This window comes from Siphateles boraxobius, unplaced genomic scaffold (genome assembly GCF_051911475.1).
Source record: "Siphateles boraxobius isolate OS27281-9 unplaced genomic scaffold, OSU_SipBor_1 33, whole genome shotgun sequence".
In the NCBI taxonomy this organism is placed as follows: domain Eukaryota; kingdom Metazoa; phylum Chordata; class Actinopteri; order Cypriniformes; family Leuciscidae; genus Siphateles; species Siphateles boraxobius.
The window spans coordinates 5,482,524-5,496,336 of NW_027508953.1; the positions used below are offsets into that span (position 1 = coordinate 5,482,524).

At 38.9% G+C, this 13,813-nt stretch overlaps 1 protein-coding gene across 2 annotated transcripts; it reads left to right on the forward strand.

The window, feature by feature from the left end:
• The first annotated feature begins 2,744 nt into the window (after nucleotides 1–2,744).
• On the forward strand, nucleotides 2,745–13,216 carry brd2a (bromodomain containing 2a). 2 transcript variants are annotated; one of them, XM_077195093.1, is made up of 12 exons: nucleotides 2,745–2,909; nucleotides 5,767–6,061; nucleotides 6,210–6,347; nucleotides 6,513–6,657; nucleotides 7,089–7,288; nucleotides 7,425–7,889; nucleotides 7,978–8,106; nucleotides 8,788–9,015; nucleotides 9,150–9,412; nucleotides 9,504–9,829; nucleotides 11,458–11,586; nucleotides 11,665–13,216. In XM_077195093.1, exons 1-12 carry the CDS (start codon nucleotides 2,878–2,880, stop codon nucleotides 11,793–11,795), a joined length of 2,481 nt encoding a protein of 826 aa, XP_077051208.1. In that variant the 5' UTR covers nucleotides 2,745–2,877; the 3' UTR covers nucleotides 11,796–13,216. The 2 variants fall into 2 exon arrangements, with proteins under 2 accessions (XP_077051208.1, XP_077051210.1); XM_077195095.1 differs by having other exon boundaries at nucleotides 8,788–9,003.
• The last annotated feature ends 597 nt before the right edge of the window (nucleotides 13,217–13,813 follow it).

Consider the following 13,813-nt stretch of genomic DNA (forward strand, 5'->3'; position numbering starts at 1 on the left):
GAAAAAAAAACGAAACCAACCATCAAGCATTGCAGTGACTGTAAAAGTGTGTGCTTTCCTTCAGCACTATTGCCAAGAACAGCCAGCTATTAGGAAAAGGAAAGAGTGTGTGAGCGAGAGCCTCCATAGCAACCGTTTCTCATGCTGGCCAAGTTGCCTTGTGACGCTGAGTCAGACTGGGTTAGTGTTGTCTGCGCTCACTTTTGTGGGACATGAGTGACTGGCCAGGCTTGTGCTTTCCCATTTGCCATGCTGTTCTGAAAGATGTTGTGGTATAGGACAACATAGTCAAATAACTACCTGTAACCTGACAAATATTCAAATGTGTTCTTTTAAAAGTAAGCCTCTGAACGTGATATTTTGTTAACTAATAATTAAATTAGGCTACATTTAGGATTTAGGTCGGATATATTTTATATGTTAGATATATAAATATATAAATGTTAAAAATCTAATGAATAAAGGAATAAGTATCTGCATATTTTCAAAAACATTTCCTGGTAGAAATAAAATCTATAAAAATGTTTTTTTCAATGTTCGCCTTTGTTGGAACCTTAAAATGATGCACTGAATATTCCCAAACTTATTCCTGTTTCAATATAGCTATTTTGAAATCAGTCAAAATAATTAGTCACAGAACAGGTTTCCCATTTTAGCTCACAGACATGTTTCGAGGGGGAGGGGAGTCAGATGAAACTGCACATGCGCAGAGAGGATTACATTCAAGGGAGATGAAAGCTATTGATTACGTGGATTTCTCGTGCTCCTAATAAACTTTTTTTGCTATGCGTTTTTTGCTGAATTCTAGTATTCAGAGCATTTGGAAGGAATCTAAAGGAATCGGATTACATTTTCCAAGAAGATAATCTCGGTGAAAAATAATCAGGTTTAATTTTTGCGATGGCGCGGTGGTTTTCGAGACACGTGATTTGCTCCATCCAATCATGGCGCAGCAACAAAAGCCATATCTTCTGTGTTCTGGATTTATCAACGTTGCTGACTAATTACTCGTTGAAATTTTATGGCTTTTTAAATATCACGTATTTAATCACCAGGGAATGCTCTCTGTTTGCAATGTTTTTAAAAGGAAGACGCATTTTATGGAGTTCCTGCTCAAAACCAGTTTTAAGCCACGCGAGTAGTTGTGTGGGTGATCACATGACTCTCCCTCCCCCACTTCGATCCAATGAATGGGGAAGAAGAAGTCGGACATGTTTGAGGGAAATGTGTTGAATAAAGAAACGTGGCTGAAGACAAGAAGAAAATCAGGATTTTTTCCAACAAGGAGGATTTCGACATATTTTGTTTTTCCTTTTTATTTTAGGTTCACTTAATCTGGATAGAGGTATATGTTAAAATATTTGGATTTATTTCCAAATTTAGTAGTTGTAAAACATTAATAATTAAATCAAGCGTTTTAATTTAAATAATTTATAGATAACTAATAATTTTGCCTATTTAGTGTTGTACTTTTGTTTCCCACAATGTATGACATTGTTTCAAATCTGTAACCTTGGCAGTGGGGGATGGGCAACAGTACATTTTTCTAAAAATATGTTGTCCTAAATTCTTTTTAATTTGAAGATCATTTTAAAATAACGTTACTGGTTATTTTGCCAGAACATTTAATTTTAGGCGTCTAACAATTGTTAATGGCTTCTGGAAAGAGAATATTTAAGTCAGTTTAAGTGTCCTCTAAATGGTAACTCAGCTGATTTAAAAACGTCGACAAGATTATTAAATAATGATTGGCTTTTACCGAAACAGCTAGAAAATTAGAGTCGAATCAAACGTATTAAGTTTTATTGATGATTTTGCCTGTGGCATTAGGTAGATCACGACGTCGGCCTAAACGCAGTAGTTATTTTTCCAGGATTTTGTTTAAATTCTTGACGTAATTCGAACATTAAGGTTATTTCTGTCTAATTTAGCGTGTTTTGTATATATTTTGGTCCTGTATTAGTGTGTTAACCACTGTGGGTCGTCGTCGCTCGAAGGACTAAAGTTGCTGCGTCATTTATGGAGGACACTCCTTGTAGGCCATGTTGACAGAGAAGGACATCGCCTTTTGTCAGCTTTAGGATGGGTTTGAGAGCGATATATGGTATTTTTTTTACATTGCGTTAATGGGACGATTAAAACATTATAGTATAATATTGGTTTTGGCGTTCAAATCTCTGGTTGTTTTTTCCTTCCCCGTTATATTTTCGGGACGAAGCACTATCACGTGGTTGCCTTTAGACGTTTCGAGTTTTTATGTAACGTTAGTATTTTGGTTGATTTTTTTCCCCAGGCAGGCGACGAGAAACAGTGCAAGGCTTGGGTGATCTGTACCGTACGTGTTTGTGCCGCATTTGTCTGTTACGCGTGACTAATCTGGTGAACCAATGGCGTATTTCCAACCTGCCCTGGGTAAACGCGCCTTAGTTTTGGAGGACCAATCAGCGAAGTCTGTTGACGTAACACTCAACTCTTGAGAAACGCAGTATTTCTGTAAATGCTAGCTCAACCATAAGTGTTGTAAACTATTCGCTTAAACGTTTCACTGTATGTTGGTTATAGTTGCGGTGTTGCCTAGACAAGTGTTTTATTTGCGAAATATGATTTAAATCCACAAATCGTGCTCCGGGGGATGCGTGGGCGTGGCCTATTTGACAGACAGGTTGTGTGGCCTATAGTATAAGCGTAGGCGTATACGAATGGCGTTACATCAGCCAATGGAGCCGTCGATGGGTTTATAAAAAGTCGGGCGGAGCCTCAGCCTCGCCATTTCATTGTAGCTCTGCGCTGGAGGATAGAGGAAGTCTGAAAAACAAGGCCGCGAAACTCGGATATTCGAACGAAACCGGTTCATAAACCGAATCCGGATCCATCCCGATGGAGACGGCCTTTAGCCCGCCCTTTGACAGGTACCGGTTGGAGTAAATGACATTGCACTTGTTCTGTGAACGAAAATTTTGTTTGGGTCATTGTCATAATTCGGCATTTTTCAGAATTATTTTATTTGAATCATTTGCGTCCTGTCGCAATACATATATTCCGGAATAATACGACTGCATTGACTTGCACTTTCTAAAGGCAGTGGTGTTGCAGAGACTATATTTTTACAAGGTCAGTTCGCCACTAGTCTTCAAGCTTTAGAGTCTTTTCTTAACGGACAGCTTCTCGCGTTTAGTGCGCATGCGCGTTTTCGCTCACTTAGACGGGCCGTTTGTTTATTGACAAATTTGTCGGTGTTCAAATTGGCAAAATTGAGTAATGCAACCACATTTTCATATGTGAGATTTTTTGTATTGTATAACTGATCGTATGTCGTTAAATTGCAGTGCTAGGATGCGAAAGTGAAATTAGCATGGTAAGCTAATGCTAACACAGACCTGTATGTTTTTATTGTTCATAAAGGTTGCGGACACGATGCAAAAAGAATATTATAAATGTGTCTTCGGTTATTATTAAGACTCGGAAGTGTATTGAATATCCACCGCTTTTATTATGATGCATTGGTCATTTCTTTCGCGAGTGCGTTACAGTGAACATGTGGCCGTGAATCGCTAACTTTGATCAGCGTTGCATGAAATATTGTGTGGCTTAATGGAAATTATTGTTATGATCGATATGGTGTTTCAATGGGATATATTTCTTTTATGTATTGATGTAGGTCAGAAGGCGGCGCCTTGACTAGTAAAAAATAATTTATTTATCAGGTGTTTTGTAAGTTGTTTTGCCGCATCTTATATTAGTTTGAATGTTTTTGGTTTAACTTCACTTTGAGGATCGTATGTTAACAACTCTTCGTTTTTTTCCCCCTTCACGTTTTAGTCATTCTGAAACTCAACTTAAAAGATGAGCTTCCGCCTCACACCACGTGGACTTTTGTCAACATTTTACACGCGTGAAGGCTGCAGTTGTTCTCAAACCCATTTGATCACATCACGCCTTCTTTTGGTGGCGAGTGTCATTGATTTGTGAAATCTAATGGCACAGCACTGAATTTATGGAGTTGTTTCGCTTTTTGTTGCTTAGCAACGCGCGTAGTTAAACGAGCCGCATGAATCCCGCCATCTGCCCCTCCCAACCAGCATGCTGTATATGGGACAGAATAATTAGACATATTATTTGTTTTTGTTTTTCCAAACATTGTTTGTAATCCAACATTTTACTTGACTGAAAATAAAACGCTTTCAATGTCAACTGTTTGTGATTTTTGTATCATTTAGCAGTGTTAATATTGTACATTAAAACATAAAATTATTAAATTTAAAGTTGTTTAATGTTTTATCAGCATGACTAAATATTTATAAAGTTGAAAATGTTTTTAGCTATTGTGTGGTAGTTTTATTCAAAGTTTATTTAGAAGCAGCGTGTCTGCATTCTGATTTATTCAGTTTGTTAAATTTCACTCAAGAGTCCATACTGGGGCAAGTATGCAAACCTTCACTTACAGATCCTGGCTGGAAGGCATGAGAACAACATTCTGCAGAGTTGAACACTTACCTTAACTGCTTTTTTTAAAATAATATTTTAGTTTTGTTTACCTTAACTGCTTTTTTTGATTTATTTTTTATTTTTGTTTAATATTAAAGTCACCTTACAGCTGCAACGTTTTTACAAATATTGCAACATGGTGTGCTGTCTGAGCAGTCCCAAATATATGAATCCAAAGAGCATTTAATATAGGCTAGCATTTGTGATAAATTATTGGGTGCTGCCAACTTGCCCATTTTAAAGTGTTGAACAGAGCTCGAAAGGTAAGTCTCATGGAGGAATTGAAGTTCTTTATACTGTCAGGTTATATAAAGCACATTTATAAAAATTAGTGAGGGTAGTGCAGTCTTACCAAAGTAATTTGTGGACTTATCAATGGCATTTAAATGCCCACTAGGAATACATTCATGTACACATGAGCTCATGGTAATTCATATTTTCTGTGTTTTAAACCGACTTAACCTTCACAATTGTAATGACCGCATTCATGTATGCAAATCATTTTATAATGAGCATTAAATGTACATAAAATCAAGTTTAAATGTGTTAATACAGTTGAGAAATAATTACCACGTTTAATAAAACGTGAATGAATAATAATATTAGGCCAACAGGAATAATTGAGTTGTGCGTCAAACTATTTGTTTTGAAAGCTGACACTCGTTGGCTCATTCCTCAGATAAACACAAATATGACCTGATCTGGGTTAAGTCTATTTAAGGTCATGGCACCAGTTTCCAGTTGTACTGTGGTGTATCGGTTTGGAATGAGTCGTAGCATAACTCGCTCATGCCCGGACAGATGAGCTGCTGGAAGGGGCAATTGTGTTTTCATGCTTGATGCACATAAGCAAAACAGATGATTAGTCACGAGTTTGAGTCATGATGAGTGTACTGTGATTATGTTGACTCGTCATGTTTCATTTAATAAAATCATGTTCTTTCATCGTCCTGTCTCTATAGTTAAAATTTGTCTGGGTATAAAACAATCCAATATTTGATATTATATAATATTTGATTGTCTCTATTGCCTTGTCGCAGACTAAAATGCATATTTGAGTTGTCTTAACTAAAAGCAACTTAAACTGACATATCTTAAAATTTGTCAGTGCCGTTGTTTTGTCTCGAGATTCTAAGGCATGTTTATAAAAGTTATTTAAATGGCCTAATTTAACTAAGGCCTACTCTTGGCTTAATCTAAGCACTGTCTGTGAAACCTGGCTGAAATGTTCTCTACTGACTCTTCTCACACGACTCACCCTCATCTTCCTGTTCTCCACAGCTCTTTGGGCGGGGGCGACGGCATGCAGGGGGTCACAATGATGGATCACACCATCTCCGGACCCGGCAAGCGCATCCGCAAGCCGTCGCTGCTGTATGAAGGGTTTGAAGGACCTGCTCTGCCCCAGGTTCCCCAATCCGGACCCCCTCAACCTCCTGTACGGGACCCCAATCGACAGGGCCGCATGACTAACCAACTGCAGTTCCTCCAGAAGGCTTTACAGAAGACCCTGTGGAGGCATCACTTCGCCTGGCCTTTCCATGAGCCAGTGGACGCTTCCAAGCTCAACCTCCCTGTAAGTTTGCTCTTGTTCCAGATTGGACTGTTTGCTGGATGTTTCTCAGACCCGAAGACATGTTATTTAGTTCTGAGTTTAAATATTTAACAAGATGGCAAGTAATGAGTCTAAACACAAGCTTTTGCTGATCTCTTCTCTCACGCAGGATTATTATAACATCATTAAGCAGCCCATGGATATGGGGACCATCAAGAAAAGACTAGAGAACAATTTTTACCGCAGTGCCAGCGAGTGCATGCAGGATTTCAACACCATGTTCACCAACTGCTACATCTACAACAAGGTCAGTCAGTTCATTTGTGTTTAGTTAAAACCTTCTTTTAGTGCTCAATCTTGTTTTTTTCAGAGCTTGTTCTATCATGTGGCTCAGGTCCCCAGCCTATTATAGTGCATCAGTAGTGTTGTCTAGAGACTGCCATGTGATCTAAAAGTCTTCTGTTTATTATAGCCAACAGATGACATCGTCCTGATGGCCCAGTCTCTGGAGAAGGCTTTCCTGCAGAAGGTTGCACAGATGCCCCAAGAGGAAGAAGAGATTCCCTCACCTGTCCCGAGGGGCAAACCGGGCAAACTTAAAAAAGGCCAGAAATCAAGTAAGGACAAGCTGAAACAAATATAGGATGACCCTGAATAAACTGAGTGGACAGGATTGTGTGGTTAAATATTTAAATCTAGCTGGAGGTGTGTGTGTGTATGTGTATATATATATCTAGGTATTGAAAATATTTTACGTGTGTGTGTGTGTGTGTGTGTGTGTGTGTGTGTGTGTGTGTATGTATGTATGTGTATATGTATATATATTATGAAATTAAATAAATGTCGTACAATACATTTTATGTTGATTTGTGTTTCTAGTGATGCTCAGTTCTACAATATTTAATCAACTACAAACTGCTCTTTTTAAATAATACGAATTGTAAAAAATTTACTACAAACGATTTGTTTGAAATTCAATTGGTGCAGGTGTTTATTGGCTGTTTATCTGCCTTGTTGCTTATGCCTTTTTTTCCCATCTCACTTTTAGTTTCAGGTGGATTCACGACAGCTCATCAGGTCCCTGCTATATCTTCTGTATCCCAGTCGTCCTACTCCCCTCCCACTCCAGACACCCCCGACTCGTTCCTGATCACCCCTCCGCAGATGCTTATAACCAAGACTCTGCTTCCCACTACACATGGCACCCCTGCACTGCTGGGCCTGCCACCTACTCAACCTACTGCAAAGGTAAGAACACCACTCATTTCTAAAACAAACTGTTCAATTTTTTTTAGATGCAGCATTCGCTAGTTGGAATACCAATGTGCTTGTTTGCATATTAGATGCAATTTATCAAAATTTTCTTTCTCCATCTTTTCAATAGAAAAAGGGCGTCAAGCGCAAGGCAGACACGACCACCCCCACCACCACAGGCATGCCCCTCGCTATGGGTATAGGAGGCATGGGTCTCGGCTTAGGCGGCGGTGACTCCCCGCTTACCATCTCTGCTTTTAGTGCAGACCCCAAACAGAGCCTGTCCCTTGGCCTGAACCTCGGTCTTGGCGGAGGTCTGGTTGGAGACAAAGTTCCGGCAAGACGAGGTGGCAGTGGCAGGCCCATCAAGCCACCGCGGAAAGACTTGCCCGACTCCCAGAACCAACACCAGCCAGTGCGGCGTGGGAGGCTGACCCAGCAGTTACGGTATTGCAGCACCATTCTCAAAGAGCTGCTGTCGAAGAAGCACACAGCCTATGCCTGGCCCTTCTACAAGCCGGTGGATGTTTCCTTACTGGGACTGCACGACTATCACGATATTATCAAGTGTCCCATGGATCTGAGCACTATTAAGGTGCGTGTCAAAGAGTATGACATACATAACCATTTAAAAATGCCATCATGTGCACAATCGGATCTTCATGTATTTCTCAATCTTGCAGAGGAAAATGGATCATCGAGAGTACCGGGATGCATTGCAGTTTGCTGCAGACATCAGGCTAATGTTTTCAAACTGTTACAAGTACAATCCCCCAGATCATGATGTGGTGTCCATGGCCCGCAAATTACAGGTACGTACACTTCACGATCATGATTATTTTGCTGAAAATTATAATTGTGATTTATTTATCGCAATTGTTCTCATTTCATCAAAACTTTTGCATTTTCCTGCAAAAACAAATCAAGAGATTGTCAACTCGTACTCAGGATTTATTTGACCTAATCTAGTTTCTGTTTTATTAGTGTTCATATACATTAATACACCCTCCACATTATTAAAACTGATAAAACCTTCTGTCGAAAGCTAAAACTGCAATTCTTAATATTAATTCTAAATTATGCTAGTTTTTTTCTATTAAAACATCAAAAACCCTTTGTATTGTAGCACAGAGGTTGCATAAGTGCATTTATTCACTTTATAGTTTATTTATTGCAGTTTATCACTGACAAGATTTGCTTGCAAATTTAGTTGAATTTTTTTTGTTTTTTGTTTTGTTTTACTCTTGTCATCTGGCAACCCCAAGAATGAAAGTTAGTGGGAGAAGGCTTGTTACCAATGCAAGATAACAAATGTCAAAATAAAAATTGTTTTTAGATAAATAAAATAAACCATTCGGCCAATATCGCAGACGATTATCCTTGCTTTATCGAGCATAGTGGAAATTGTGATCACGATTTAAGTACCATTAATCATGGAGCCCTGCTTTGCATGTTCAAAGTTGGATATTAAAATGGTCATCTCTCTATTTCAGGATGTCTTTGAGTTCCGCTTCGCCAAGATGCCTGACGAGCCCCTGGATTCCCTCCCACCTGCGTCCCTGGGCGGTGGCCTGGGCGGTCACTCCTCCTCTTCCTCCTCCTCTTCCTCCTCGTCGTCAGAGAGTGACGTGAGCAGTGAGAGCGAGAGCAGCCCGAGCTCTGACAGTGAGGAGGAGAGAGCGCATCGCCTGGCCCAGCTTCAGGAACAGGTGTGTACACAGGTAGCGACTGAACTTTTCCAACAAAGTTGGCTAAACCGGCACTGACAGATTTGACGTATTTGTACGTTTACTGAGAGCTGCAGTGGCCGTGGGTTTAGACACACAGTGACACTCATTCACTCGCTTGTCTGCAGTTGAGGGCGGTGCATGAGCAGCTGGCTGCGCTGTCCTCTACGCCCATCGTCAAGCCTAAGAAGAAGAAAGAAAAGAAAGACAAGAAGAAAAAGAAGAAGCCGGAAAAACACAAGCGGGCCAGGAGCATGATGGAGGATGAGGTAGTCATTCGGCCGCCGAAAACACCAAAACTGCCCAAGACACCAAAGAGCAAAAGCAACAGCAAATCCGCGACCTCCACTCAGGGCAAGAAGGGCTCCAGTAAGAAGAGCAACAAGAGCAAGTACGTCTCTACTCACTGATTTACACAGTTGTGAATTCATAAGTTATCAACAAAAACAAACGTATCTTATTCTTTCTCATGTTTCCCTTAGATCTTCAAAGAAATCTCAAGCCGCAACATTTAACTCCCTACCCGTGAGCCACGGTGGTCTCACGCCACACTACGACTCTGAGGAAGAGGAGGAAACCAGCCCCATGAGCTACGACGAGAAGCGCCAGCTCAGTCTGGACATCAACAGGCTGCCGGGCGAGAAACTGGGCCGCGTGGTCCACATCATCCAATCACGAGAGCCCTCGCTGCGGGACACCAACCCAGAGGAGATCGAGATCGACTTTGAGACGCTCAAACCGTCCACGCTACGGGAACTAGAGCGATACGTCATGATGTGTTTACGAAAGAAACCACGGAAACCTTATGGTATGAGCACATTTAATTTAAATAGGATTTATGTAGTGTAGTTGGTTTGTAAGAAAAGATATTAGCTTCCTCTGAAAAAGGAATGTTTGTTCTTGAGAAGCTAATGGGAATCTGAAGCTAGACTTTAACCCATAATGCTTTGTGTAGCCCCACCTTGCCTGGGTTTATTCAGCACACTCCACAGGTAGAGTCATCTGCTCTTTACCCTTCTGTGAACAAACACAATGCTGTTCTTTCAGTCCTCCATTGATGTTGAGTCATCTCCCATGTGACTCTTTTGTCAATATAGGTACAATGTTAAATAATTACATGGAAAAAAGTCCCTTATGCTCACCAAGGTTGCATTTATTTGATCAAAAAATACAGTTATAACAGAAATATTGTTAAAAAAATGTTAAATTTAAGATTTTTTTTTTAATTTGAATGTTTTTAAATGTAATTTATTCCTGTGATGCAATGCTGAATTTTCAGCATCATTACTCCAGTCTTCAGTGTCACATGATCCTTTAGAAATCATTCTAATATGCTAATTTGTTACTCAAGTAACATTTTTTGTTATTATTATTATAATATGCTAATTTGTTACTCAAGTAACATTTTTTGTTATTATTATTATCAATGTTGGAAATAGTTGGGCTGCTGAATATTTTTGTGGATACTGTGATTTTTTTCAGAAACTTTGTGGAAACGTTTTTCAGGATCCATTGAATAGAAAGATTTATTTATTTATTAAGTTAATGTTATATTGGCTCCTCTCTGGATAGGAGTATATGCAGCCTTTTGTATGTTTTATTTTATTTATTTATATTTTATATAACTTAATGGTAGCAAATGACAAATGGACAGAATTGGGAAATTATGCATTTGGCAGATGCGTTTAGTCAAAGTGACTGTATCCAAGCTAAACATTTGATCAGTTCATGCATTCCCTGGGAATCAAAGCCACTGCAAATGAAAATTATTGACAGTTAGTAGATTTTGTTTACTAGAGTGAACTAACATTTGTGTGAACAAAATCACACCGATGCTGATTCTCTCAAAATGACTGCCAGTTAAGTGGTTTAGCTGATGCATGACTGATAAATAGCCACCTAAATAAAAATGGAAATGTTAGGTTTTTTAAATGCTATTTCCCTACTCTCATTTACTTTTATTGTATCTTTGATTGAACATTTTAGCCTCTTGTACAGGTAGAGGCTCCCTTGTCTGATTATGTCATATAACATGCAACTTTTCTAGATGAAATACTATAAATGACTTCATATTCAACAATATTATTGATTTGATTGCACTGACACTGTTGGATGAGAACTGAACTGAGCTGGATGATGACATCAATGTTTTCTCCAGAGCTGTTTTATAGATCAATTTAACTCATTCCATAATTGATTAACTTCATAGTCATTGAACCGAACTGAATCAACACTGAACTGATTTCAACTGAACAATGACACTATTGTCTTTCTAGAGCGCCTTCATTCATTGATCATCATTTGCCCGTTTATCTCTGTAAAGCTGCTTTGAAACAATCTGTGTTGTATAATGCGCTATATAAATAAAGGTGACTTGACTTAAAGACTTTGGAAGTTGCATGGGAAATTTGACCAAATGTGCGTTGTGTTTTCCAGTGGCAGTCAAAGGTGCTGCGGGTAAATCTCGTGAGGAGCTGACTCTGGAGAAGAAGAGAGAACTGGAGAAAAGACTGCAGGACGTCAGCGGCCAGCTTAACTCCGGCAAGAAACCACAGAAAAACAAAGGTAGGGCTGAGTTTCTCATAGATGATCAATCAGAATCAGGTGAAGACAGATTAAATGATCTCTCTCTTTCTCTTTCAGTGGAGAAGCCCACTGCGGTGGAACCCCATGCCATGGCGTCTCGTCTCAGCGCCAGCAGTTCCAGCTCAGACTCCTCCTCATCATCATCCTCTTCCTCATCCTCTGACACCAGTGACTCAGACTCAGGCTGATCCAATCAAAAGGAACAGACGCGCACTCCATCCCAGAAAAGAATAGATCTCCTGCTCTAAATAACAATATCTAGTGGAACAGAGAGAAATATGAATAAGGAAGAGCAGGCTTTCTCTTTAGATGTATAGAAGCAATGTGAGGTCAAAGAGAATTCTGGGAAATGTTGGACGGAGAAGGAACTGATGGAAAAGCAGACATGGGCATCGTCGTCTAATTTGGGACTCATTTCCGTTAGTCCATCCTTCTTTACCTTGTGTATATAAATGTACAAAGATATATAAATATCTATTTTTCTTTTATAAAGAAGAATTTTAAGCAATTCCCTGGTAGGGAAGAAAATACTTTTTTTTGTGTATATTTTGCTGCTTTTTATTTTTTCTCTCCCTCTTGTTTGATCTATTAGTTGTTTGTCCTAAAGAAAACAATAGGCTTGGATTGGAAACTACTGTCACTTTTGTTTGCATGAGCGAGTGTGTGATGTGTACTTGTGCCTTTGAATCCAGTGGTTTTCCCGCCAACTCTGCACACACATGGATGTGCGGCCGCTTGGTTGTGCATTTGAATGAAAAAACAAAGCTCCACCTATTCAAATGGCATCTGTACACCCTGACGTTAGAACATGGAATCACGTCATCCGTCTCTGTTCGTCGGCTTTAGTGGCGTCTTAAAACTTGAATCTGATCTCACCTCCATCCAGCCTGCTTTATTCCCCATGGTCAAATGAATGGGTTCAAATCTGCATTAAACAAACCGAATCGTGCTCTTTGAATTCAGCTGGGCTACATGAGCATTGTTTTTCTGGATGCATAAATTATTTTTCCGTTCATGTGGTTTCGGTCAGGATTTCGAGGGCAGAACAGAGTCTTGGATGCACTATCAGAATGACACAGCTGCTTAATTCGGTGTTGATATGAATACCGTTTTGTAAATCTTGGTTTTTCAGTTTTAGTCTGGTTTTATTTGTTTTGTTTTAGTGTGTTTATTATTATTTGCCCAGAGAATGAATGCACAGTTTATAGTGTTAACATAATGACTCTCATTCAGAATTGTAATGCTTTGGAAATGTAGTTTCAGTATCATAGCACATGCAGTTACACAACAAAACAATTTGAAATGTGTTTTTTTTTCCCAAAATTTGTACATATGTAAGTTTCATGACCTCGTAGCTTGCATCTGTCAATATGACCTGATTTCTGTTTCCTGCGCTTTTTTTTCTTTGTTTACTCCTCTTCAGCTCTTCTATTTAGTATTGTGGCTGGTTTTTTCCACAGCTCATTATGTTTTTTTAAGAAAACAGCAAAATATAACGAAATGAAACCTCAAGCTATGAGCATCATCTCAACAGATGCTTCAGGCGATCATAATTCTCATCTGATAAATGTCACATTAATAAAGAGGGTGAGATGTTCTTAAAACAAAATCTTGTGGCTGAGTGTGTTTTCTTTAGGACCATACTATTTCATTAGCATTTTTCTATGAACTTCAATGGAATATGTATTGAATCCAGGGATATTATAGTTATTTAGTACCATTTAAAAAATTGTTACTTAAAATATTTAGAAATTTAAACTCATTTTATTCTGCTTGTTTCCAAGCCAAAATTTCATTTAGTTTACTGTTAACTAAAACTGTAAAAAAATATGACATAAACAAAATTACTATAACTAAAATTTAAATGGCTATAATATAATCCAAAAATAAAAACAAGTTGAAAATATGAATAAATATGATAGTTTTTCAATGATACTAATGGCATCATATCAAGCAGTATAAAATGTTCTGTTCTGGCCAAAGGCTGTTCCAATATACATACATAAATATATATATATATAAAACATTTTGTCACTTGCTCCTCCAAAATACCCCAAAGTGGTTTAAAAATATTTCGATCTGTGCAGGCCACGGGAGATGTTCAACTTCTCCATGTTCATGAAACCATTCTGTCACCAGTCTCGCTTTGTGTATTGGTGCGTTATCTTGCTGACACACTGCACCCCCTTCAGGGTACAATGTTTGA